This window comes from Camelina sativa, chromosome 15 (assembly GCF_000633955.1).
Source record: "Camelina sativa cultivar DH55 chromosome 15, Cs, whole genome shotgun sequence".
Taxonomy (NCBI): Eukaryota; Viridiplantae; Streptophyta; class Magnoliopsida; order Brassicales; family Brassicaceae; genus Camelina; species Camelina sativa.
In genome coordinates, this window is record NC_025699.1 from 6,186,547 (window position 1) to 6,212,576 (window position 26,030).

At 37.5% G+C, this 26,030-nt stretch overlaps 6 protein-coding genes and 1 pseudogene across 7 annotated transcripts; 6 read left to right on the forward strand and 1 right to left on the reverse strand.

Moving 5' to 3' along the window:
- Nucleotides 2,806-8,150, forward strand: LOC104745634 (beta-galactosidase 1). The gene is made up of 19 exons (XM_010466934.2): nt 2,806-3,227; nt 3,383-3,478; nt 3,593-3,705; nt 3,822-3,888; nt 4,014-4,106; nt 4,223-4,366; nt 4,700-4,788; nt 4,870-4,975; nt 5,080-5,167; nt 5,257-5,375; nt 5,465-5,629; nt 5,734-5,912; nt 6,022-6,131; nt 6,229-6,338; nt 6,444-6,554; nt 6,648-6,758; nt 6,845-7,050; nt 7,134-7,470; nt 7,569-8,150. The coding sequence occupies exons 1-19, from the start codon at nt 3,042-3,044 to the stop codon at nt 7,677-7,679; spliced, it is 2,541 nt and encodes an 846-aa protein (XP_010465236.1). The 5' UTR covers nt 2,806-3,041; the 3' UTR covers nt 7,680-8,150.
- LOC104748176 lies at nt 11,402-14,228 on the forward strand (annotated as a pseudogene).
- Nucleotides 14,599-16,492, forward strand: LOC104745635. The gene has a single exon (XM_010466935.1). It carries the CDS (start codon nt 14,656-14,658, stop codon nt 16,477-16,479), a length of 1,824 nt encoding a protein of 607 aa, XP_010465237.1. The 5' UTR covers nt 14,599-14,655; the 3' UTR covers nt 16,480-16,492.
- On the forward strand, nt 16,593-18,611 carry LOC104745638 (putative pentatricopeptide repeat-containing protein At3g13770, mitochondrial). Its single transcript, XM_010466938.2, has one exon. The coding sequence runs from the start codon at nt 16,612-16,614 to the stop codon at nt 18,514-18,516; it is 1,905 nt and encodes a 634-aa protein (XP_010465240.2). The 5' UTR covers nt 16,593-16,611; the 3' UTR covers nt 18,517-18,611.
- Nucleotides 18,514-21,805, reverse strand: LOC104745637 (transmembrane 9 superfamily member 7). Its single transcript, XM_010466937.2, has 7 exons — nt 21,573-21,805; nt 20,776-20,940; nt 20,580-20,689; nt 20,378-20,486; nt 20,183-20,295; nt 19,949-20,099; nt 18,514-19,864 (listed from the first exon to the last, which is right to left on the reverse strand). The coding sequence occupies exons 1-7, from the start codon at nt 21,690-21,692 to the stop codon at nt 18,707-18,709; spliced, it is 1,926 nt and encodes a 641-aa protein (XP_010465239.1). The 5' UTR covers nt 21,693-21,805; the 3' UTR covers nt 18,514-18,706.
- LOC104745639 (uncharacterized protein DDB_G0283697-like) lies at nt 22,509-24,033 on the forward strand. 2 transcript variants are annotated; one of them, XM_010466941.1, is made up of 3 exons: nt 22,509-22,989; nt 23,098-23,600; nt 23,920-24,033. In XM_010466941.1, the coding sequence occupies exons 1-2, from the start codon at nt 22,509-22,511 to the stop codon at nt 23,589-23,591; spliced, it is 975 nt and encodes a 324-aa protein (XP_010465243.1). In that variant the 3' UTR covers nt 23,592-23,600; nt 23,920-24,033. The 2 variants fall into 2 exon arrangements, with proteins under 2 accessions (XP_010465243.1, XP_010465242.1); XM_010466940.1 differs by lacking the exon at nt 23,920-24,033 and having other exon boundaries at nt 23,098-23,798.
- On the forward strand, nt 24,119-26,028 carry LOC104745640 (nucleosome assembly protein 1;4-like). The gene is made up of 9 exons (XM_010466942.2): nt 24,119-24,228; nt 24,415-24,455; nt 24,558-24,635; nt 24,725-24,817; nt 24,901-25,005; nt 25,094-25,281; nt 25,362-25,563; nt 25,657-25,700; nt 25,796-26,028. The coding sequence occupies exons 1-9, from the start codon at nt 24,141-24,143 to the stop codon at nt 25,929-25,931; spliced, it is 975 nt and encodes a 324-aa protein (XP_010465244.1). The 5' UTR covers nt 24,119-24,140; the 3' UTR covers nt 25,932-26,028.

Genomic DNA, 26,030 nt, shown 5'->3' on the forward strand with positions numbered 1-26,030 from the left:
AAAAAAAAACGAATACTATGGCATTTTTATGGTTGACTTTAGTAATAAAGATTTATTAATAACAGCTCGGATCTAAATCTACACTTAAACAGAGAAGTACAGTACAGAAACATGGAACTTTCACGTTAGCTTCTCTCTTTCTTGAGCTAATATTATTCTCTTGTTGTTTCTCCATAATCAATCTGATGATTCTGATAAAACAAAATTCAATTCCTCTCTTAATAATATGATACTATTAGATTATATAGATTATATACCAACCCGTACAGATTTTCCTAGACGGCCGTAAGATCCGGAACAAGAAGAAATTAAAGTCAAAACTGATGCAGTGAACTAACTTTTATGTTATCGTCAAGCGCGGCGCGTGCATGATAAAATACGTGAGTGGGAAAGGAATAAACCAAAAAAAAGAAAGGAAGAAGAGAAAAAAGCACAAAAACTCGGAACGCGTAAACTGTGTTGTTGTCGTCGTAGTTAACGGGTTTGGTTTTGTGGATGGTTCATTTTTTATTTTCTCTACTATTTTTTTCAATTTTGGTCCTCGTTTCATTTTCCCTTTCTAATTGCCTCAGTCTCACGCAGCTCAAAGTGACCAAGCAAACAAATTTGAACATTAAAGATAAAGAAGAAGTACCGGCTGTGGTGGATCATATAAGATCTAATAAGAGCATTATACGGATCTAAAATAACATCACGAAATTCAGATCGATGCAGTTGGCTTGTAAGTTATATATTTTGACCAGTATAATATGGATTTGAAAAAAGTTAACCATAGATTGAATCTCATTTTTTAAAATCCATTACCTGACCGAGTGTTTATAGTCAATAAAAAAACTGCGGTATTAAGTATTTCGTTGTAGTTGTTAGATGGTAGATAGCCAATGTGAATATAGAAAATTATAACATAAGTATATAACAGATAATCACGACAAAAATAAATATACGTGATGGTATGGTTTATTTACATTTTGATGTTAGTGTTTTTTTCTTTTCTTTTGACGTGGCTATTGGCTAGCTCTTTGCCATATATCGATATATATAAATGAATACATGCACGGTGCATATTTATTTTGCTTGACTACTACGTACTTGTTCATAACTCGAATATTTGTTTCTACATATCTGACGATGACAAAGCATGGTTTTTATTTGATGTAATCGATTGCGATTTAACTTTAATGATGCTTTACAAACACGATATCGCCCTTTTTCGACACCTTATCTCTTCCACTATAACAATTATTGTGTATGTTTGCGTGTTTTGATGACTGAGTATATTATACTAGTACTTGTTTGAAATTATCAATTACTAATATAACTTTTAAAGTTCCCTCCTTTCATTAATATGAATACGACATATATCAACGAAATTTATGAAATTTGTAGACACAACCAGCCATATAGATAGAGTAAGCAACGTCGAATCTCGATAACTCTGATGGTCGCACACACACTCACAGCTATTGATAATTAATAATTGAACAAATCATGATCACAAATCGTCTTAATTAAAATTGGCCATGTAACAAATTGTTCAATTTCACAATACTTTTAAAAAAAAAAAATATACATCATGATAAAACAAAACGAAGTTTTATAGTTATAAAGTCTTAAATGCGTATAGTTTTAGGTAGAGAAGTCGAAGACAATTTAATTTTTCAAAAGTTTGCATGTGTTCAGTGGTTGAGATAACGATTGGTTTTTTTTTTATCTAACGAATAATTTGCTGGCTAACCCAAAATATCTCAGTTACTAGTAAAGTTGGACGTATCCGTAGCGGAAACTGAAGTGAGTTTTTTTGTATGTAAGTTATTTTTTCTTTTTACTTTTGCCAAATGTATGGTTATACGCCGGAAAATGTAAGGTTCACTAATACTTATTTCTTTCAAGCAGACAAAGAAAAAGGTTAAACGTTTTGATGTGCAGCGTTGTAAAAAAAAGAAGAAAAAACTCCATTTTGTCGTCATTTTATTGTCTTGTAAATGTCTTTTAGAATTTGTGGTGGCTAAACTTAACCCGTGACATGACTTTGTAAATTATTGGGCCATTACAACGTGATGAGAAGCGCGTGAAAAAAAACACGTAGCATTAAAAAACAAGAAAGTATATATGGGAAGATAATGGAGGAATGGAGAATTAGGGTGTGTTTTTAATCTCGTACCCAATTTAGCCAAACCAAAACAAAATATCTGATTTTAAGAACTTAATTTCCATGTTTATTTTCCATAAAACTGAAAACTCAAAACCATATCAGGATTAGAATATGAAAATAGGAAACCAATTTGCCATTGGAATTTATTGCAAGTGTTTTATATCAATATATAATTTGCGGAAAAAAAACTCCAACTTAAACCATACCAACTTAAGACCAAAACTCCAACTTAAACTGACCTAGAATCGATTTTTATTACTCTCTGCATTATATTTTTTGGTTAGAATTTGGAAACCTAGTAGTAAGACAACTAAATTTCATTAGAAGTAAACTTATAACTTTTTTGCTCATACTATCAAATGTGGGACAAAACTATAATTCGTCTTTCTCTAGAAACTTATACTTTAAATTCGTCTAAATTGCTTATAATAGAAGTATAGAACTATATATATATATATATACTTATGGACATTCAAATCATAACACAAATGACCTTTTACTACATAACACAAATCCTGTAATAATTTAATATGAACAAATGAGCAAAAAGGCTCAAACAATGTGGGACCCAAAAAGGTCACTCAAGGTAGGTCCCATGAGATTACCCTCCATTGTTGAGTGCTTAAAAGCAGCTCCAAAGCATCTTCATTTTGGCATCCCAACCCAACAAAAAAAAAACAAGTTTTCTTCTTTTTGTTTGTTTTTTAACACTCAAGAATATAATTTTCCTCCTCACAGATCTTTCCTCAGGAAGAAATAAGACAGCTTAAATCTTTCTCTTCCACCACATCTTCTTCCTTTTATCTTCTGAGCTTATTCATTCAACTAAGGAAGAATATAAATATAATAAAGTGGCAAAACCCAAAGTGAGTGAACCAACTTAATAGGTATGGGTTTGAAACCTAATGCCATGAAGAATGTGGCTATGGCGGCAGTTTCTGCTCTGTTTCTTCTAGGGTTTCTTGTTTGTTCTGTTTCTGGCTCTGTTTCCTATGATAGCAGAGCCATTACCATCAATGGCAAAAGAAGAATCCTTATCTCTGGATCTATTCATTACCCAAGAAGTACTCCTGAGGTTTGTTTTACTTCATTCTTTGATTATCTCTTCTTTGTTGAGTTGTAATGTAGTTAAGAGTTATTCCCAAAGTTTGAAGCTTTTGGTATTCCCCCATTGTCTTCTCTATTCAAAATCTAGGGTTTTGTTTCTTATCTATGGATGTCTGTGTGTAGATGTGGCCAGATCTAATTCGGAAAGCAAAGGAAGGAGGCTTAGATGTGATTCAGACTTATGTCTTTTGGAATGGGCATGAGCCATCTCCCGGAAAAGTAAGAAAAAAAATCTTATATCTCGATTTGTCGGATCTTTTTTCTTGGTGTTTGTGTGAACGAAGTACTGATTCATTGGATTCCACTTTTATGTTTTTTTGTCCTCTTCTGCAGTATTATTTCGAAGGCAACTATGATTTGGTTAAGTTTGTCAAATTGGTCAAACAATCTGGTCTCTATCTTCATCTAAGGATTGGTCCTTATGTCTGCGCAGAATGGAACTTCGGGTAACTATAACCTAATTTCGTGTAACTTAAACCTAAAAATAGAAAGTTTAAAAGGTTAATTTTTTTTTTCTCAGAGATTCTAATATGATTGGTTTGTTTCTGTTTTAATCTCTCAGTGGATTCCCTGTTTGGCTTAAGTACATTCCAGGGATTAGCTTCAGAACAGATAACGGTCCTTTCAAGGTTAGACATGTTTTTTAAAGACTAGTCTATCTTCAATTTGAAGTTATTAAATGTCACACTTGTTCATTGACCATTGTTTGACTCCTGAGATGATAACTTAACTAAAAAGCATTGATTGTTTTTAGGCTCAAATGCAAAGATTCACTACAAAGATTGTTAACATGATGAAAGCTGAGAGGCTTTTTGAATCTCAAGGCGGTCCTATAATCCTCTCTCAGGTAAAAAAGCCGTTAAAGTGAATTGTGTGTGATTTGATAACAATCCTACAATAGAGTGACAGTGAGACTCAGTAGACTGACTTCTTGTCTGTATCTAATGGAATATTATGTGACAGATTGAAAATGAATATGGACCAATGGAGTATGAGCTTGGTGCACCGGGACGCTCTTACACCAACTGGGCAGCTAAGATGGCGGTGGGGCTTGGCACTGGTGTCCCTTGGGTCATGTGCAAACAAGACGATGCTCCTGACCCCATTGTGAGTTCTTTTGTCTAGTCTTTGTGACATCATTTCTTCATTAGCTGTATTCTCTTGTCTCTCTTCATTCTCTCTGTTAGAAATCAATTTATTAAAATATTAACATTCATTTAAATCGCACATGTGTTGGTGTTACTTCTTTTCATGATCTTTTTTTGTTTGATTATCTTACTTGCTTCTGTCTCTAATATTAATATTCAATCATATTAGACATTCTTTGTTGTCTTGTGTTGTGCTGATGTCAACGACAAGCCATGTGGATCATTCATTTGTTAGAATCTTTCTTTGAATATATGTTATAACTTATTGAATCTACGTTTTGGTCTCTGCTAGATCAACGCTTGCAATGGCTTTTACTGCGATTACTTCTCCCCAAACAAGGCTTACAAGCCCAAAATGTGGACCGAAGCCTGGACTGGATGGTAAGCAGAAACTCAAAGTGAATCTCTGCTTCTGTTATTGTTTCTCGTTGATCTCAGTGTGTTTTCTCGATGTTTCAACAGGTTTACAAAGTTTGGAGGCCCAGTTCCTTACCGTCCAGCTGAAGATATGGCCTTTTCCGTTGCAAGGTTTATCCAAAAGGGTGGATCTTTCATCAACTACTATATGGTAATGCTAAAGTTGTGGTCTTTCTTTTTTACCATGTTAACAAAGTAAATAAAAGGGGAATTTTGAGCTGTGTCTAATTCTCATACACGGTTTGTCGTGCTCAGTATCATGGTGGAACAAATTTTGGTCGTACTGCTGGTGGTCCGTTTATTGCAACCAGCTATGATTATGATGCTCCTCTCGACGAATATGGTAAGCTTGCTAATACTCAACTTTTTTACTTCCTAAAGATAAAAGATAAGTTGTCTTCGTTATAATTATTGTCAACTGTTTTCAAACAGGACTTGAAAGGCAGCCTAAGTGGGGGCACTTGAAAGATTTGCATAGAGCAATAAAGCTTTGTGAGCCAGCATTAGTATCAGGAGAGCCCACAAGAATGCCCCTCGGAAACTATCAAGAGGTCTAAACTCAAAGTCTTTCATTTTTTTTGTTATAAATGTCTTTGTTGTGGTCAACTTGATAAACTTTTGTACATTTGTAAATTTGCAGGCTCATGTGTACAAAGCGAAATCTGGAGCTTGTTCTGCGTTCTTAGCAAACTATAATCCAAAAGCTTACGCTAAAGTTTCTTTCGGGAGCAATCACTACAATCTACCTCCGTGGTCTATTAGTATTCTCCCAGACTGCAAAAACACAGTTTACAACACAGCCAGGGTAAAAATAAAACTTGAGCAAAAGATGAAACTTATCTGTTCTTCTTGGTGTTTTTTCCTGAGTACTGACAAATATTATACTGATTTTGGGTTCTTTGGCTGTAGGTTGGTGCTCAAACTTCTAGGATGAAAATGGTTCGGGTTCCTGTTCATGGTGGTTTATCTTGGCAAGCATACAACGAAGACCCATCAACTTACATTGATGAGTCTTTCACAATGGTCGGATTAGTGGAGCAGATCAACACTACACGTGACACTTCGGATTACCTGTGGTACATGACTGAGTAAGTATCCATAGAACTTGCAGATATGTCTCTATCAAATGGATGTGGAAGAATTCTCTGAATGCATTTTGATTTCTTCACTAATTGTCTCTTTCTTCTGATTTATCAGTGTTAAAATTGATAACAATGAAGGATTTCTGAGGAATGGAGATTTGCCTACTCTTACTGTTCTATCAGCTGGCCATGCTATGCATGTGTTCATCAATGGCCAGTTATCTGGTAATTACTTTGCTTACCAGTTTTAAGTATTGCTCAGAACAGTTTGCTGTCAACACTTTCACCTCATTTTGACATTTATTTTGTTGTCTTTATCCAGGATCTGCGTATGGTAGTTTAGACTCTCCTAAGCTAACTTTTCGAAGAGGTGTGAATCTAAGAGCTGGTTTCAACAAAATTGCGATACTAAGTATCGCTGTTGGTCTTCCGGTTAGTCATCATTTTCCATAGCATCAATACTCTTGCATCATCTTTTTGTCAAACACCAAGTCTGACCTAGCAATGTACTTAAATCTATGTGTTTATACAATGCAGAATGTGGGTCCACATTTTGAGACATGGAATGCTGGAGTTTTGGGTCCAGTTTCACTGAACGGTCTCAATGGCGGACGGAGAGATCTATCATGGCAGAAATGGACTTATAAGGTACAGAGACAAATATTACAACACATTTTTCATCAATAGTATATGATTGTGTCATTCTACTGATTATCCAATTTTATACTTGTAATTTTTCAGGTTGGTCTTAAAGGAGAGAGTTTGAGTCTTCATTCACTTAGTGGGAGCTCATCGGTTGAGTGGGCAGAAGGTGCATTCGTTGCACAGAAGCAACCACTAACTTGGTACAAGGTAAGCTTCTCCATATTCCAAAATTGAAATGCAGTTTATCTCGGTAAAATTGCCATGTTTGACATGTCTCTATGGCTTGCTTCCAGACAACTTTCTCTGCTCCAGCTGGAGATTCGCCGTTAGCTGTAGACATGGGAAGCATGGGAAAAGGTCAAATATGGATAAATGGGCAGAGCTTGGGACGTCACTGGCCTGCATATAAAGCAGTTGGTTCTTGCAGCGAGTGTTCTTATGCTGGAACATTCAATGAAGACAAGTGCTTAAGAAACTGTGGAGAGGCTTCTCAAAGATGGTAAAAAGGCTGCTAAAAATGCCATCTCTATCCCTCTGAAGATGCCTTTCAGGGTATCTGACTTGTGTTATGCTTGTTTGTAGGTACCATGTCCCACGGTCGTGGCTGAAACCAAGTGGCAATCTATTGGTTGTCTTTGAAGAATGGGGAGGAGACCCAAATGGTATCTCGTTGGTCAGAAGGGAAGTGGACACTGTTTGTGCAGATATCTATGAATGGCAATCAACCCTTGTGAATTACCAACTGCATGCTTCTGGCAAAGTTAATAAACCATTGCATCCCAAAGTACATTTACAATGTGGGGCTGGACAAAAGATTACCACCGTGAAGTTTGCTAGCTTTGGGACACCTGAAGGGACTTGTGGTAGTTACCGTCAAGGAGGCTGTCACGCCCACCACTCCTATGATGCTTTCAACAGAGTAAGTTAGAGAAAAAGCATGGATCTTTCTTCTTTGTTCTGTTTTTGAGTCTTGAATATGTTTCTGAAAGCGAGTTTGTTATTTTTCTCTTGCTGCAGCTTTGTGTTGGGCAGAACTGGTGTTCTGTAACAGTAGCACCGGCAATGTTTGGTGGAGATCCTTGTCCAAACGTAATGAAGAAGCTCGCGGTGGAAGCCGTTTGTGCTTAAGTGGAAAGCAGACGCAGCAGCAATCAAAAAGACTGTAAAGTAAAAGCTTTGGCATGTCTTACAGGTTTCTGATTTTATTAGTATGTTCTCTATGAAGACGGCAACAAAACAAGTTGGTAAATTTTTATTTAATCGCGGTGGAAGTTGTACAAAGGGACGCAACACGCCGTTCAGCAATTTGCAGAGATGTGATTTATATGTAAATAAGGCTTGGGAAGGGGTTTGGTAATTGTAACCCAAGAAAGAAGAAGAAGAACAAGAAGAAGCACACTGTGACTGGAGAATCTGATGAGTCCATGTGTAGATTCTTTTAATAGGAGCAAAATCTAGGAGTAGTTTATTCTCCAAGTTTTGCTTTGAACGTGTTTGTTGTTGTTGTTGTTGTAGTCTATCATCGATACTCATTAGATGAGACATTATCTGCAATTATCTCATTGCCTTAATCTATGAAATGTTTTGCTTAATATGCAACTATCTCACAGGATAAGCAAGCTATAGTTTCCTTTTTTCACTTTATTATATTTTAGATTTTGTTTGTTTTTAACCATAAGAAAAGGAAAATTTAAAAAGATGACCAAAAGGAAATAGTTAAAAAGAAAATTGGAAACAGTAAAGAAAAATGGAAAACTTAAAATATATGGGCCTATGTTCTGAAGCCCATCATAACGGTGAGTCGGTGACTAAGAGCTATCGTCTATATAAGACTAGAGAGGTCGCGATGTGATCATTCGTTTGTAATTCTCACAATTGCAATTTCTCTTCCTTCGCTCTCGTTTCCCTTTTTCTCGAGCGATACCTAAAAGATATTCTTCTTCTTTAATCTCTGTAATGTTTCGTTTTTTTCTTTTCCAGATGAATTGATTCGGAGTTCTGATATGCTATTCATGTCTGCAAGATCCCTCTTTTTCTTCATCTTAGGGTTTCCCAGAGATTCAGAATTCCAAAAAAAAAAAAAGAACCCTCTTTTACGAGGGATCTTTTTTCCAAAGACTTTAAGTTTATTCTTTTGTCTTTGGTTTTAGTTTAATGTTTGATACCCTAAGGGAAGGGACTACGACTACACACATTACATGATTGTGTTTGTTCGGTTTCTGACTTGGGGGGATATTGTCCGAATCTCCATTGTGAAAATTCAATCTCTGCTATGATCAGTCTTTGTTAAAAGGCTTGGACTCTATGATGTCCTGAGAAAATATTCAATTTTTCTGCTCTAAACTTATACAAAATTCAATGTTCTGCAAATTTGTTGGAGAATGAAAGTCCTTTTGATAAGGCTTCTTTAATGGGTTAAATCTCAATTGTCCGATTAAAAGATTATCTTGTTGGAGCTGGGGCAGCAAGTTATAACATTCATATATTCTGATATAGAGAATACTTCAATCTCTGCTAAGATCAGCCTTCGAGGCTTGTTCAATGATCTATGTCCGATTAAAAGATATCTTGTTGGAGCTGCTGGGCCAGCAAAGATCAGCCTTTAAGGCTTGTAATGTCTATCTGATTAAAGGATACATTGTTGTAGCTGGGGCAGCAAGTTAAAAGTTCAATAATCTGCTTTAGAGAATGCATCAATCTCTGCTAAGATAAAGGCTTGGACTATGATGTCCTGAGAAATTTCAATTCTCTGCTTAAATTTTGATGGAGGATAAAAAGTCCTTTGATAAGGCTCTTTAATGGTTTTATAATAAAGGAAAGTTCAATTGTCCGATTAAAAGATACTTTGTTGGAGCTGGGACAGCAAGTTAACATTCATATATTCTGCTATAGAGAATACTTCAATCTCTGCTAAGGTCAGCCTTTAATAAAGGCCCTTTATCAAGGTCTGTACAACAATTTCCTGAGAAATTCTGTTATTTGCTTAGACTATACAACTCAACATTCTGCTCATTGATCGGAGAATAAAAGTACTTTAAAAAGTCTTGTTTAATAATGGCTTTGAAAGATTGAAAAGCTTATTAGCCCGATTAAAAGATATCTTGGTGTAGCTGCGACAACATGTTAACATTCATATATACTTCTTTAGAGACAACTTCAAATTCTGCTTAAACTATACATTTCGCTGACATATGATACTCAATAGTCAAAATTCTGCAAACTGATGGAGAATAAAGGAGGACTTGTGTTTAATGGTGTTTTGAGATTAGAATCTCAATTGTCCGTTTAATTATTGATGGTTTGCTGTGGCTGGGACAACATGTTAACATTCAGTGTTCTGCTTTTATGGAGAAAATTTTGTACCTTTAAAGAAGAAAGAAGGCTCGTCTCTTCTAGAGATCAAAAAACTTAGTTGCCTGGTTAAACTCTATTGTAATAAGCATATTGATGGTGGAGAGTAAAATGTCACTCATAATTCATAAAGCTTTTCAGAAGCTGTTATAATTGGGAACACAATATATTCTAGAAATTGGAATCTCAATTGTAAGATATTCCGCTGGAGTTGGGACAACATTTTAAAACTTCAATTTCTGCATATAGCTCTATCTAGAGATCAGAAATTCAAACATCTGCTAAAACTCTTATGTAAATCTGCATATTGATGGAGAGTAAATATCATATAATAGAGCTTCCCTAATAATGTCAGATTGGGAAATTCAAGTGTTTTTTTGTTGGACACATGATAACATTCATCAATGTTCTGCTTATACAAAAAAAGAAGAAATGCTCTTACAGAAAATGGCTTGTCTAAAGATGTTATAAAGATCGAAAGACTCAATTGTCTGTTTAAATTTCTTTATCTTACGGGAATATATTCTGCACGTTCGATAGAGAAATGTCATCTACAAACTTCAATTTCTGCGTAGATCTACTTGAACTTCAATTTTGTACCTTTATTATTAGACTTGCACAATGATGTGTCGAGATATTCAATTCTTCGCTTAAACTTTCTGCAACTTGATGGGAATACATGTCTTGTTTTGCTGGGGCTGAAAGAACATGATCACATTCAATATTTTGCTTTGAAAAAATGTCCTAGAGACTGGAAACTCAATTCTTTGCTAAAACTCTTATCTTATTGTCTTGGGATAAAATATGGATAGATATAGTAAGTCTTCTGAAACAAGATATGATCTGTTAAATTTGGGTTTATCTTGGGCTTCTAACTAAAAACCAATTGGCAATTAGTAGATTGACCCTAACTCTTTATATATCAATGATATTCCCTTCAAACTTCAGATATGGGACTTGGATTGTATCCCAACATTTTAATTTGTAGTTCTTATATTGATTACATTATCTTTTCTGATCACCTAATGCTTTATTAGTTAAAGTATATCGAGACGTCAAAAAAGAAAAATGATACTGTAGGTCTTATGATAACCTAGTACTACCTCTTGATTAAATAATTCAGGTATATATTAATAACAAGGGAACACCCCTACTAGGCACTAGTTTGTATGCAACAACACGAGCGTACAAAAATCGAATATATTTGCTCATCCTCAGTACTACAAAAAATGTTAAAGCTGGCAAGTTGGTAATTAAATATCTAAGTCCATTCTATCCAGTATCCCCTATAAGTTAATTCTTGTCCATTCTATCCAGTATCTCCTATAAGTTAATTCTTGTGTTATCCACCGTGGCAAAACCAAGTTTGTGAGCGTTGATTTGCTGCCTTTTACCCCCAGTGAGGCAATGATTATTAACTTTAAGAGCATGTGCATCAACGTATTTTTAGTCCGTCCCACATAATTAAAATGTTAATTTTAAATCGAAATGAATGAATTATGAAAGAAACGTATCTACAAACGAGACGTATTTTCGTCCGTCCTGTATAACACGTGGCGGCGTATAATAGGTTACAACGACTGCTTCTGATTCCAAACCTTATTTATGCCCGAAAGCTCTTTGATCTTCATCGAAACCCTTGTCTCTTCCTTTACAACAAGCTAATTCAAGCTTACTCTGTTCATGGCCATCCCCATGAATCAATCGTCCTCTACAATCTCCTCTCCCACAATGGTCTCCGACCAAATCACCACACTTTCAATTTCATCTTCGCAGCTTCTGCTTCGTTTTCGTCTGCTCGACCTTTACGGTTGCTTCATCCCCAGTTTTTCAAATCCGGGTTTGAGTCTGATTCGTTCTGCTGCACTGCTCTAATCACTTCCTACTCGAAGCTAGGAGCATTGTGTTGTGCACGCAGAGTGTTCGACGAAATGTCTAGCCGAGATGTACCGGTCTGGAATGCAATGATCACGGGTTACCAGAGACATGGTGATACGAAGGCGGCGATGGAGTTGTTTGATTCCATGCCTAGTAAGAACGTTACCTCGTGGACCACCGTCATTTCTGGTTTTTCTCAGAATGGGAATTACTCTGAAGCTTTATCAGTGTTTTTGTATATGGAGAAAGACAAATCCGTAAAACCGAACCATTTTACTGTAGCTAGTGTTCTCCCCGCTTGTGCCAACTGATCAACAGGTCAATTAAAACCTAATGTGTACTCCACCACGATCTAGTGGCATCGTTGTAACACTTCAGGATCGAATCCACAGGGACCAAACAATTGCACTAAGAAATTATCAAGATCAAATATAGCTAAGACAATGGAAAGTTTGTGAATCAAGTAACTATCTAAAAACGGAAAAGTAAATAAGTTGGTTCTAAATCAAAAAGGAAATATTGGGCGCAGGGAATCAGTTAGGGGACATGACCACGAAATTAGATGATAAATTGGGATAGCATTAAACACCGTTCTTGAACTCAAATCTCGAATGTAAAACTAACCTACTGTCGCAGCATTAGCTATCTATGCAAGGAATTGATAAAACTCTAAACCGTCGTTTGAATCTAAACAATCCTAGCAAGCAATAAGTTCAAGTTTGATTATGTTCACAAGGTGCCTCAACTTCAACTGTCGTTGGCTAAGGATCACCTTGCTCACCTATGTTCTTTTCAAGCAACTCAACAACACTTTTGGTGCCCCGATGAATTAAACCTAAGATCTTAATCTAGGTGATCAATCTAGCTTAAGCATTAAGAACAACTATAGATGAAGAACAATAAGATCAATCCCTAATCTAACAAATCTAGCATCAATAAATCATAAAAACCCTTCTGAAACCCTAAACCCAACAGTGAAACTACTCAGACATGGAAAAGCAGAAACAGCAAATCAATAATGAAGAAAACATAATTGAATTGCAAAAGAATAGAAAATAGGGTTTAGAAATCTTCTCCAAAGTGTCAAGAAGGATTAGAGATCTTCTCCCTTTGCTCTCAATACAAAATAGTCTCAAAAAAATAAACTTATGTCTCTCGAGGCCGTGCCTCTAACTTAAATATCAAAATAAAACCCTAAAGTCGGTTTAAAACAAATAAGGAAAAGTTGCGTCGGGGACGGGAATGGTCGATCTCAAAAGGATCAGTCGATCCAGAACGTTTTTCTGCTCTCACTCCATCTGCTTACTAGCTCGATCAGCCTTCAACCAATTTAGCTCCAGATGCATATTTTCACCCCCAAAACGCTCAGATTCCTTCCAAATTCACCTAGAACCTGTAAAGACTCACAAAGGACAAAAAGGACTCTAAAAGCACACTTGGACCTAGGAAAAGACTCAAAACAATCCTAAAAACTACAATTAAAACCCTATAAAATATAGACACATCACCAACCTAAGGGAATTAGATATTGGCCGAAGGTTAGAAGGCTATGCTAGAGAGAACGGGTTCTTTGATAACATTTACGTGTGTAATGCTCTTCTAGATATGTACTCAAAATGTGGAATGATTGATGTAGCCAAACGTTTATTAGATGAAATTGGGAACCAGAGAAATTTGTGCTCCTGGAACTCCATGATCGGTAGTCTTGCTACTCACGGGAAACACGACGAAGCTCTTGAACTTTATGCCCACATGTTGGTGAGCGTTTCTGTTTTGTTTCTTCTTCAGTTCAAAAGCATGTTGATTCCTCTGTTCTTTAGAGTTCTAAAACTTATGATTTTTCTATTGGTACTTTAGCGAGAAGGAGAAAAACCAGATGCAGTGACATTTGTCGGGTTGCTGCTAGCTTGTGTTCATGGTGGGATGGTAGAAGAGACAAGAATTGTTCAAGTCCATGGAGGAAGTTCACAAGGTTTTGCCAAAGCTAGAGCACTACGGATGCATGATCGATCTCTTGGGACGTGTTGGGAAGCTGGAAGAAGCATGGGATCTCATCAAAACAATGCCCATGAAACCAGACGCTGTTGTATGGGGAACTCTTTTAGGTGCTTGTAGTTTCTATGGAAATGTTGAGATAGCAGAGATAGCAAGCGAGGCACTGTTCAAGCTTGAACCAACAAATCCAGGTAACTGTGTGATCATGTCGAATATATATGCTGCCAATGAGAAGTGGGATGGAGTTTTGAAAATGCGGAAGTTGATGAAGAAGGAAACGATGACAAAGGCTGCTGGTTATAGCTATTTTGTGGAAGTAGGAGTTGAAGTTCATAGATTCACTGTGGAAGATAAATCACACCCAAGATCTTACGAAATTTATCAGTTTCTTGATGAAATTTTCAGATTCACTTTGTAATTTTCAGACCAACTTTGTAATTTTCAAATTTTTATGGGAACAACTGTGAGGACACCAATGCTCATACCAAACTGATGCTGACTTTGACTTTAATAGGATGCACTACATTTGATTTTAGTAATAATTTAGTCACGTTTTGTCCATTGTGGCTTGTGGGATTCTTGTTTTTTAACATATCCTACCGGCTATTTTAAGTTTCAGCGGTTAGCGATTTGTTTATTTTAGTCTTTTAGTACATAGATGAACGGGACATATTTTGATTTTGGGCAATTCTTTAAATTAATATAATACGGTCGCCGACCAAAAAGAAACAATTGGTCATTTGTTTATGGAACTGCTCGTTAACATTTCTTTTTCTAACAGTTATTCCACTTCACGAGATAGGATCATAAAGAAAGCATAAAACAAGAAGAGCTTGAATATTTAGACTTGCAGATAGATCACAACCAAACCAGTAAAGACATGGAAGATGATAGAGAAAGACCTAGATGCCTTCTGTCTCATCCAGCTCACCCTCCTCATAAACTGTCCGTTAAAGTCAACCCAATAATTCGGTCCGGCTGCTTTACTTGCGGCGGGAAAAGAACTGAGTGGAGAGAAGATTATATCCAATATTACTGCACCACCTGCGGTGTGGGGTTCCACAATGGTTGTCATAAGCGTCCGAGAAGGATAACACATCCTTATCACCTCCAACACCTTCTCACTCTCTTCTATCGAGACTCAGAAACGGGGATCATATCCAACATCATCCCCGACGCCTCTTGTGACATATATGGCAACCCATTGGTTCAAGGGAAGTCTGATTTTGTCGATATTATTCCTCCCAAATCCGACATCATATTCGACAAATGTTGTTGGTGTGGAAAAGATTTCGAAGGTGACGACTGGTTCTATCGTTGTTTGATTTGTAGCTTTTGCTTGGATCTCTCTTGTGCGGCAACTCTCCCACCTCTTACTATTGCAAACCCAAAAAGCCATCACCACTCACTCCTCTTATTAACTCGGCCATTGTCAGTTCCATGTGATGCTTGTGGGTTGGTCGATGCATCGAAACCAAGTTATGCTTGTTTCCAATGCAACTACATGGTCCATCAGAATTGTATGCACTTACCCCGAGTCATAAAAATCACGCGTCACCCACACCGTCTCTATCACACTCCTTACCGTTCACCTGTGACATCCTCATGCCGGGTTTGCTACAAAGAGGTTAGTGTCAAGTATGGCCAATATTCTTGCCATCACGAAGATTGTTCTTATGTAGTCCATTCTAAGTGTGCAACACATAGGAATGTTTGGGACGGGACGGAACTCGAGTGGGAATCAGAAGAGTCGGACAAAACTGAAGAAGATATTGCACCTTTCAAGGATCTAGGTGATGGTTTCATCGAGCATTTTGGTCACAGACATCGTTTGAAGCTCAAGAAGGATCATGGTGTTCTAAACACAAAAAAGCAATGTCGGGCGTGCATATATCCTATACTCTCTCATGATCAGTTCTATCATTGCAGGAAATGCAATTACTCTCTCCACGAGGTATGTGCTGGTCTTTCTCGAAAACTGGATCATGCATTGCACAATCACACTCTTGTCCTAGATCCAACTCCCTGGAGATTCAAGCTTTGTATAGCTTGTCTCCGTGAATCCACTGGTTACACGTACGTATGCTCGAAAACGGGTTGTGAAAATTTTATGCTAGATGTTCGATGCATTTCCGTTCCAGAATGTTTCATCCATAAAAGTCATGAGCATTCAGTTTTCATCTCCACATCCTACAACATCAAGGATGAGATCCTATGTAAATGTTGCAAGAAAAGATGTTTTGGGCCTCACCTACAATGTACGGTATGCGAATTTGTTTTGTGTTACCCATGTGGTACCATTCCAGTTGAAATAAACTACAAATTCGACAAGCATCCTCTCACCCTCTCCTGTGGAGAAAGCACGGACGACATTTATTGGTGCGAGGTGTGTGAGACACAATTAGATCCAAGAGAATGGTTCTACACTTGTAACAAATGCTGCATCACTATCCACCTTGAATGCTTATTTGGATCCTCTTTCTTTATGAAACCTGGTTCCGTATATGAAAGGGGATATGGAATAGTGAAAGTCTTCCGCAACAATAGTAACACTCGACCGTTCTGTTATGAATGTAAGCGCCGTTGCACTAGCTCCACCTACTTCGGAGGTCACATGGAAGAGTGGACACGTACACTTGTTTTTTGCTCTTTCGAATGTCAACACTCAATAATGGGGAGAGCAGACTTTTTACTGCTGAATTAATTTTCAGAATGGGGACTAGTATATTGTAACACAGTTACGTCTTCTTGTAATCGCAATTGTCCATTTAATGATTTGAGTTTCTCTTACAACAACACTTGTGCATTATAATTTGATTCCTCCTTTCGCATTATAATGCAAAACCCAGTTCGCCAAATGATTAACGTTATGAAACTATTTCATCGACCCTTCTCGTCGTCTCCCAACTCTGCTCTCCAAACCTTTCTTCCAATCTCTCAACTATGCACTAACGGTCGTCTTCGAGAAGCTTTACTGGAAATGGCGATTTTGGGACCTGAGATGGGGTTTCATGATTACGATGCGTTGTTGAATGCGTGTTTGGACAAAAGGGCTCTTAGAGAAGGTCAGAGAGTCCATGCCCACATGATCAAAACCCGATATTTCCCCGCTACGTACCTCCGAACTCGTCTTCTCATATTCTACGGTAAATGTGATTGTTTGGAGGATGCCCGGAAAGTGCTCGACGAAATGCCTGAGAAGAACGTTGTTTCCTGGACTGCTATGATATCGCGTTATTCTCAAACTGGGCATTCTTCTGAGTCTCTCTCTGTTTTCGCAGAGATGATGAGATCAGATGGGAAACCAAATGAGTTCACTTTCGCCACTGTGCTCACGTCTTGTACACGTGGTTCTAGATTAGCTCTTGGTAAGCAAATCCATGGACTCATAGTTAAGTGGAGTTACGATTCTCACATTTTTGTTGGAAGCTCTCTCCTTGACATGTATGCCAAAGCTGGTCAAATCGTAGAAGCTCGTGAGATTTTCGAGTGCTTGCCTGAGAGAGATGTTGTCTCATGTACTGCTATTATTGCTGGATATGCACAATTAGGTCTTGATGAAGAGGCGTTAGAGACGTTCCAGAGACTGCTGAGTGAAGGGATGAGTCCGAATTATGTTACCTACGCGAGTTTACTAACAGCATTATCTGGACTTGCTTTGATAGATCATGGCAAGCAAGCTCATTGTCATGTCTTGAGGCGTGAGCTTCCTTTCTATACGGTCCTTGAGAATTCTCTTATTGATATGTACTCAAAATGTGGGAATCTCACTTATGCTCGAAGGCTTTTTGATAACATGCCTGAGAGGACAGCGATTTCATGGAACGCAATGCTTGTTGGATATAGTAAACATGGTTTAGGAAGAGAAGTTCTTGAGCTTTTCAGATTGATGAGAGATGAAAAGAGAGTAAAGCCTGATGCAGTTACCCTTTTGGCTGTTTTGTCTGGTTGCAGCCATGGGAAAATGGAAGAGACAGGGCTTAGCATATTTGAAGGCATGATAGCAGGAGATTATGGGATTAAGCCTGACACTGAGCATTATGGTTGCATTGTTGATATGCTTGGCCGTTCTGGTAGGATTGATGAGGCATTTGAGTTCATTAAAAGAATGCCATCTGAACCAACTGCTGGTGTTTTGGGTTCTCTTTTAGGAGCTTGTAGGGTTCACTTATCTGTAGATATTGGTGAATCTGTAGGTCGAAAGCTCATTGAGATTGAACCAGAGAATGCGGGTAACTATGTCATTCTCTCGAACCTGTATGCTTCTGCAGGTAGATGGGAAGATGTAAACAATTTAAGAGCTTTGATGACGCAGAAAGCTGTTACGAAAGAGCCAGGAAGAAGCTGGATTCAACTAGAGCAAACCTTGCATTACTTCCACGCAAATGATCGTACTCATCCAAGAAGAGAAGAAGTATTAGATAAAATGAAAGAAATATCGATAAAAATGAAGCAAGCTGGTTATGTTCCTGATCTTAGCTGTGTGCTATATGATGTGGATGAAGAGCAGAAGGAGAAGATGTTACTTGGTCACAGTGAGAAACTAGCCTTGACTTTTGGGTTGATTGCTACTGGTGAAGGGAATCCGATTCGAGTTTTCAAGAATCTTCGTATATGCGTTGATTGTCACAACTTTGCTAAGATCTTCTCAAAGGTTTTTGAACGAGAAGTGACCTTAAGGGATAAAAACCGGTTCCATCAAATTGTCCGAGGAATATGTTCATGTGGAGATTACTGGTGAACATCGCATAAAGGCATGTAATATTGACTAAGCCAACATCTGTGGAACTGCAGGTGTTGAAGATTAACCGTACAAATTAAAGTTGATTTGATATTCTTTTACTTTGTTACAGCTAGGATAGGAACCTTACAAAACCCAAACATACAAAACCTGAAAGACTCAAAAGTTGGCATCTTTTAACAGTTGGGTTCTAGTCAATCTTCACTGAAGAGTAGATCTTTCTCACGAACCAGAAGCAAGCATAGAAACCGATTGTGCCAGTTAGGGCGAAGAATGCATAAGAGATGATGATCATGTACCCGAAGTAGAGTATTCCCGAGACTAGCTTGGTGATCTCCAGCTTCGTGAAGAAGTAGAAGATTGAGTAGAGGAAGAGGTAGAAAGCGGATGAGCCTGCAGTTAAGTAAGCTCTCCACCACCAGTTGTAATCCTCGCTACAAAGCTGGAAGTAGCAGAGCACCACTGTGATCTCTGCACAAGTGACGATCAAGATCAAGAACACTATGAAGAGGAACCCGAAGATGTAGTAGAACTGGTTCAGCCATATTGATGTCAGGATAAAGAAAAGCTCGATGAAGACTGCTCCAAACGGGAGGATGCCTCCAATTAGTATGGAGAACACTGGTTTCATGTACCATGGCTGCTCTGGTACTTGCCTCGGGATCTTGTTTGTTTTGACTGGGTATTCAATTGCTGGCTTTTTGTAACCCAGATAGCTACCGACGAAGACTAGTGGGACTGAGATGCCAAACCAGAGGCAGAAGAGAGCAAACATTGTACCAAATGGTATGGCTCCAGATGACTGCTCTCCCCAAATGAGGGCATTCAGAACAAAGAAGATAACAGAAAGGATACCGGGAAACATGAATGCAGTCTTCAAGGTCATTCTCTTCCACTTGTTTCCTTTGAACATTTTGTGAAGGCGAGACGAGGAGTAACCAGCGAATATGCCCATGAAAACCCACAAGAGAACCATGGCAGTCATAAGCCCTCCTCTGTTGGATGGAGATAGGAAACCAAGCAACGCAAACATCATTGTAACAAGCGACATTCCGAAGATCTGAACACCGGTACCAACATAAACACACAATAATCCAGAGTTCACTGGTGGCCTGAAGACATCTCCGTGTACAAGCTTCCATCCAGTCTCTTCCTGAGCCTCATCTTGGGTCTCGAGCTGATTATAGTTTGAGATATCCTTGTACAGAGTTCTCATCATGATCATGGCTACCATTCCAGAGAGGAAAAGGACGATCATAAGTGAATTTATGATGGAAAACCAGTGGATTTGATCATCGTTCATAAGAAGATACGTGTCCCATCGAGAAGCCCATTTGATTTCACTCTCCTGGATATTAAAAGTCCGGAAAATGTTTAGCAAGGTCAAAATGCAAAGCAACAGAAGTCTAAGGAAAAAAGCCTAAACCTTTACCTTAAATGAGACATCATATGTAAACACTATTTCTTTTCCTAGCTCAACTTCTTGAGGGACAGTGTTACTTTGGATTAGATTCTTTGTGTCCTTATTGCATGTTGTTAACTGAGGATTTTTTTCATCCCACTCCTTGTATTCATGCAAGATACTATCAAAAGAGAAGAAGTTAGCTAATACAAATCAGGATAGGGAAGGGTACCCAAGTAGTGAAGATAACTAGTAGGCAACTACCTGTTCGGAGTAACCTCAAATCCAACAATTCGAGCAGAATCAGACTCTTGATCTCTGTGGTACATAACCCGGAAGCTCAAGTGATTATGTATAAAGTATTTCTCCTCTTTGCTCTGCAAAGCCAAGCAAATATTGGTCGGTGTGGGAAAAGGTAAAAAGAATGCAAGAGTGAAGCACAAGATTTCAGAGACATACCCCTTCATAACTCCCTTTGAAGCCAACACGAAAACCGTGTTCATAAGTCGTTGACTGGCTTCCATCTCTCCTTTGTCTAAGTACAGCTACTGGAAGATTATCAAGAATCCTGTACAACAATTCAAGTGGAGGTTTGTAAGATAATTAAACAAAATCTATGAGACAGAGATGCGAAGAACAAGAAGTTATATTTACTACTTACATATTGGCCCGGTATTCATCATTAATCTTTTCCTTGAAATTTTTTGTGGACTCAGCATCAAGTTTAACACGGCAACCTACTTTGCAGGGCTGATCCTCCAGCATTTGAAACTGAAAATTTTGTTTTAGTAAATTATTATAGTGAAGAGGTTAAGGTCTAACAACATCTATAGGCAAAAGAATTGGGTATTGCTTACAGTATAAACGGAATTCTCAATACGGTCTCCTCTGAGAACCTCCCCCAAATTCTCAGCATTGTTCAAGATCTTAGGAGGCTTACAGTAATTCAAATAGTAGTAGTCATAAGGAAGTTGAGTCTTGGTGGATGACAATTTGTTCACTTTAACATAAAGAGGATCACCCTGTTCCCGACCAAACAAAAACAACAAATCAAGAGCTGAATAGCCAAAGCCAAGTTACTAGTAAAGCAAAAAAAAGAAGATGAAAACACAAGTTTCAAGTGCAGATCTATGGATTTGCTGACTATACCCCATTTATGCATTATCACATCAAAGTAAGTCAATATCTTGAATTTTCATCATGACTTAAATGGTTCAAGAATCTGTAAATCTCATAGATAGATTCCACTAGACGAAAGACAAGGAGATTCAAACCATCAGAAACAAAGATGAAGGATCTTCAATTAGAAACACGTAGATCTCTACATCTCATATTGACACTTCAAAATACTCAAACGACCCTCTCTCTACACACATGACGGTGCCACTTTCGTTTCCACTTTCGTTTCCATTATATCACAGAACAAAAATTAAAAAACTTCAAACTTTAGTTTCTGTGTTCTCAAGAAATTCATCAACCCACTCAAATAGTAGCTAGCTATCAACACAAACGGTGACAAAAATTTCAACGAGATGTAAATGAAACCACACGCCACAAGAGAAAATAACTCAGACCCATAAACCCTAGATCGAGCTTCTCATCGGAAACCCGAGATCGGGAAAGGAAAGAAAGAAAAAAAACAAAAAGAGCTTACCTTCTGGAAATCGCGAGGAGCGACTCCGGGGAGATAGAAAGCACGAGATAAAGAAAGAGAGAGGAAATAGAGAAAGAGAGTGGCGTAGAATCGAAAGCTACTTCCTTTCGTCTTCTTCATCTTTGTTTTCTTCGGTTTAATCTCTCCTCAGAGCCAGAGGTTCTCTTCTTCAGATGAAAGTAGCCGGAGCAAATTATAAAGAAAGCGTTTTTATTTTACAAAAGATGACGAAAGGTGTTCACGACATACGCCATCGTTTCAATGTTTGTGATAGCTTACAAATAAAAAAGTGTAAAAATAAGATAATTAATAATAAATGTTTTTTAAATCTTTTGAAATAATTTCTTTACTTGTTTGTATGACATTTGTTAATATTTTTTTGAACATTTGTTTATGTTGGGAACATAGAGAATAATATTATTGGGAATTTAAGATTGCAATATTTCTTATGCAGATCACTCATTTCTAGACAAGAATTTAGATTTTGTACTACATTAAACTCAAAATTAAATGTGAAATACAGAAGTGTTTTTTAATGGCTTTAAAGAACCAGAATTAAGAAGCTTCATGTCTAAGCAAAGAGAGATATATTGGTTGTGGGATGCTTAAGTTTGGGTAAGTACAATATGGCTTTACTCTCAAGAAATAACTTAAGCTTTAAATTTTTCTATAAAATATAAATCATTCATTAAGTAAAGTTTGTTGATGATTATGATAATGACATTAATAAACAGGAAATTTTCTTAAACGTTAGTTGATCTTTTTCTTTTTTTTGACATCATGTAAAAAATGCATTTGTAAAGAGAAAATTATGTTGATTGTTAGGTGATGGAAAAAAAAAATTATGTTGATTGTTAAGTAAAAACGAAACGGTGCGTTTTATAATATATTTTTAATAAGTAATAATAAAACGATGCGTATTGAAGCCGCCGGCAAATGAAAGGAGAAGAAAAAAAAAAAGTGTCTGAGAAAGTCAAAGAAACCAAACCTGAAACCACCATGGAAATTGAAGGTGAAGACGGCACGAAGCTCTTACTGAAGGCCGGAGTAAAGTCTGTGTTCGGAAGAGGAGCGGGATTCAAAACCGACGATCTATCAGTGTCACGCCGTCACGTTTCCTTCGAGTTAAAACCCACCGCCGCCGGAACCGAACGGTCCGAATCCGGTAGGGTTTACTTCGAGGTTCTCGGGAGGAATCCGGTCTGGTTAAAGACGGGTGAACCGGGCAAAAAGATACAAACTTTCCGGAAATCTGAGACGGGAGAGATCGCCGCCGGCGATCGGTTTTGTGTATCGGGTCATAACCCAATTTGGTTCACTTTGAAGAAGAGACGCAATGAAGTTATGGAAGAGAGAGCATTGGACAGTGAAAGCGAATTGGGTGTTATAGATATCTCAGATACTGACCCTGTTAAAGGTAATCAATTTTGCACTTTGATGTCTTATAGAAGTAATACGAAGTTTTGGGAACATTGGCGCTTAGTTAATGAGTCTCAATGTGTTGTGTGTGTGTGTGGTGTTGCAGAGTTTGGATTTCTTGTGATTGGGAAAGAGTTTGATCAGTACCCAAAGAGTAGGATTCGTGATGTAAAGCAATGGGAATGGTTTTTAGAAGATTCCACGAATGGAAATTGCGATGATGATGAGGGAGATAAGAAGGGAAGGAAAGGGTTAAGCAAAAAGAGAAGTAGGAAGAAAGGTAATGAGGATGATGATGATGATGATTGGAGTGTTGAAAGTGATGAAGATAAAGAGTTGATTGTGAAGTCGAAAAGAGTTTTGACTCCTGCTTACTCGACTAGATCCAAGAAGATGATGAAGAAAGATACAAACGCAAGTTGTAGTAGTAGTACTCAAACGAAACAGCGTGGAAGAGTGGAATCTGAAGATGATGATGATGAAACATTGGGAGGCTTCATTGTTAGTGATAAAGAAGATAAGTTAGAAGAAGAGGATGAATCAAATGTAGAAGAAGAAGAAGAAGATCTTGATGAAGATGAAGACGAAGAACTTGACTAAACCTAATATGTAAGCAAAGCTAATCTTCTTTTTTTCTAGAACTACACAATATTTTGTTCAATCCTATGATGTGTCTGTGTGTGTATGTGAGAACTGAGGTTTTTGAAATCTCCTAAAGACTTACTAAACCTGAAATGTAAGCAAAGCTAATCTTCTTGTTTTCTTGTTTGTTCAGTCGTATGTTAGAAGAGCTGAAATTTTGGATCATATGATGTATATTGTTCAGTTGTATGCTTACTTTAGTTCTCTACAACATTGCTTGCTGCTTCTGCAACCCCAGTTTTGATTGCTATAAACGATGCCGTTTCCTTTTGCTGTTATTTGGCAGTTCATGGTACCCCACTCAGGATCCACGTTCTTCATCTTGTACGTGTGAGTTCTTCTCATCGTACGTGTGAATGAGTTTTACAAATTAAAAAAGAAAGAAAAAAAAAGCCGCGAAGTCTTCTCCTCCTTCCTTTCTCCATCGTCCTCCTCGTTCTCTGGCTTTCTTCTTCCCATTTTTCTCAAGATACAACGAAGCCTTTTCCATATACAGAATCAAAAAACATGAACAGCGAGGAAAACATCACATCCATCAAAACCGATAAAAAAGGTGGCGATTCCTCTGATGATCTCTCTACCGTTCCCGCCTTAGGTAATTTCAGAAACTAACTCTTGTTGTCTATTTCTCTGGAGAACATTGAATCTTTGGATAATCCTCTACCAAAAAATCAACCTTCTCTGATTTAACTTCTGCGTCAAGTAAATCCCCTGTTTTACTTTCTCGCTTTTGGTAATCAACAAGGTTAATTTGAAGCTAACTAACCATTATGCTTTTCAGATCTTTCTCCAGAGGGTTTTGCTTTTCTTGATGATCTTAAGGCAAGTTACTTCAAATCGGTTAATACATCAATCTCTTACAGTAGTTTCTTTGTGTTTCCTCTGTTTTTATGATCTTTTTTTTGGGTGTTAATCAACTTACAGAACCTAAAGCGAACCTTTGATCTGAAAACACTCTCTCCGAAAGTTACCAAACGTGTTCTGTTCCTCAAGGACATTCAGGTATTATCAAATCGACAATCTCAACAAAAACTATAATCTTGTAGAATTGTTTGGTTATGTAAATGTTGTGTACTTGTGTAAATTTTCAGGTTCAACACGATGAACTCGAAGAGAAGTTTCTTGCGGAAAAAGCTGCATTGGAGGCAACATACGATAATCTCTACAAGCCGCTTTTTGCTAAGGTAACAAACAATTGGCTTAATGTTATATGGGGTTAGGATTATACACTTGGTTTATTTTCCTGACATCTACTGAGAATTTGCAGAGGTATGAAATTGTGAATGGTGTGGTTGAAGGTGAAGCAGATAAAGAAGGAGTTCCTAATTTTTGGTTGATTGCAATGAAAACCAACGAAATGCTCGCAAATGAGGTCCATGATTCTATTGCTTTTTTCTGGAAGCTCTGTGCTCATTGTCAATAAATAGATTGTAAAAACAGTCTTGCTTTGGTTTATGTAGATAACCGAAAGAGATGAGGCAGCATTGAAATATCTTAAAGACATTAGATCTTGCAGAGTTGAAGACAAGTCAAGAAATTTCAAGCTGGCGTTTCACTTTGACCCTAATCCTTACTTCAAGAACTCGGTTCTGTCTAAAACTTACCATGTGACCGATGAAGATGGTCCTGTTCTTGAGAAAGTCATTGGGTAAACTAATCATCCTCATTTTACTTGGTTTTAGTTTTACCTGATCAGCTATAACTCTGTCTCTTATTTGTGATGTGTAGAACGGATATAGAATGGTGTCCAGGTAAATGTTTGACTCATAAGGTTGTTGTGAAGAAGAAAACAAAGAAAGGGTCAAAGAAGATCAACAACATCCCCATGACCAAAACTGAAACCTGTGAGAGTTTCTTTAATTTCTTCAAGCCACCTGAGATTCCTGAGATTGATGAAGTTGACGATTACGATGATGTTGATACTATTATGGTAAGACCACATTCTCTCTTCTGATTTTGATACTGAACCAATGGTTTCTTCTTCTTCAGCTAATTTAAATTTTACACATCGAAAATATTGCAGACAGAAGAACTCCAAAACCTGATGGACCAAGACTATGACATTGCGTAAGCTTTTACAGTTCACATTCTCTCTGACATTGAGATATATATTCAAGAACTTAATTCTTAATCTTAACTACTGGGTATTTTTGGTCTTGCAGTGTGACAATCCGAGATAAACTGATCCCTCATGCAGTTTCATGGTTTACTGGAGAGGCTCTTGTTGATGAAGACGATTCTGATGATGATAATGATGATCATGATGATGATGATGATGATGATGAGAAGAGTGACTAACGAGAGAAGATTTGTTCCAACAAAGTTTGCAAATTGAAAGAGGAGCTTCGTATTCTCTAATTTATTTATTACAGATACACCAAGAGTAATTCAAGAATC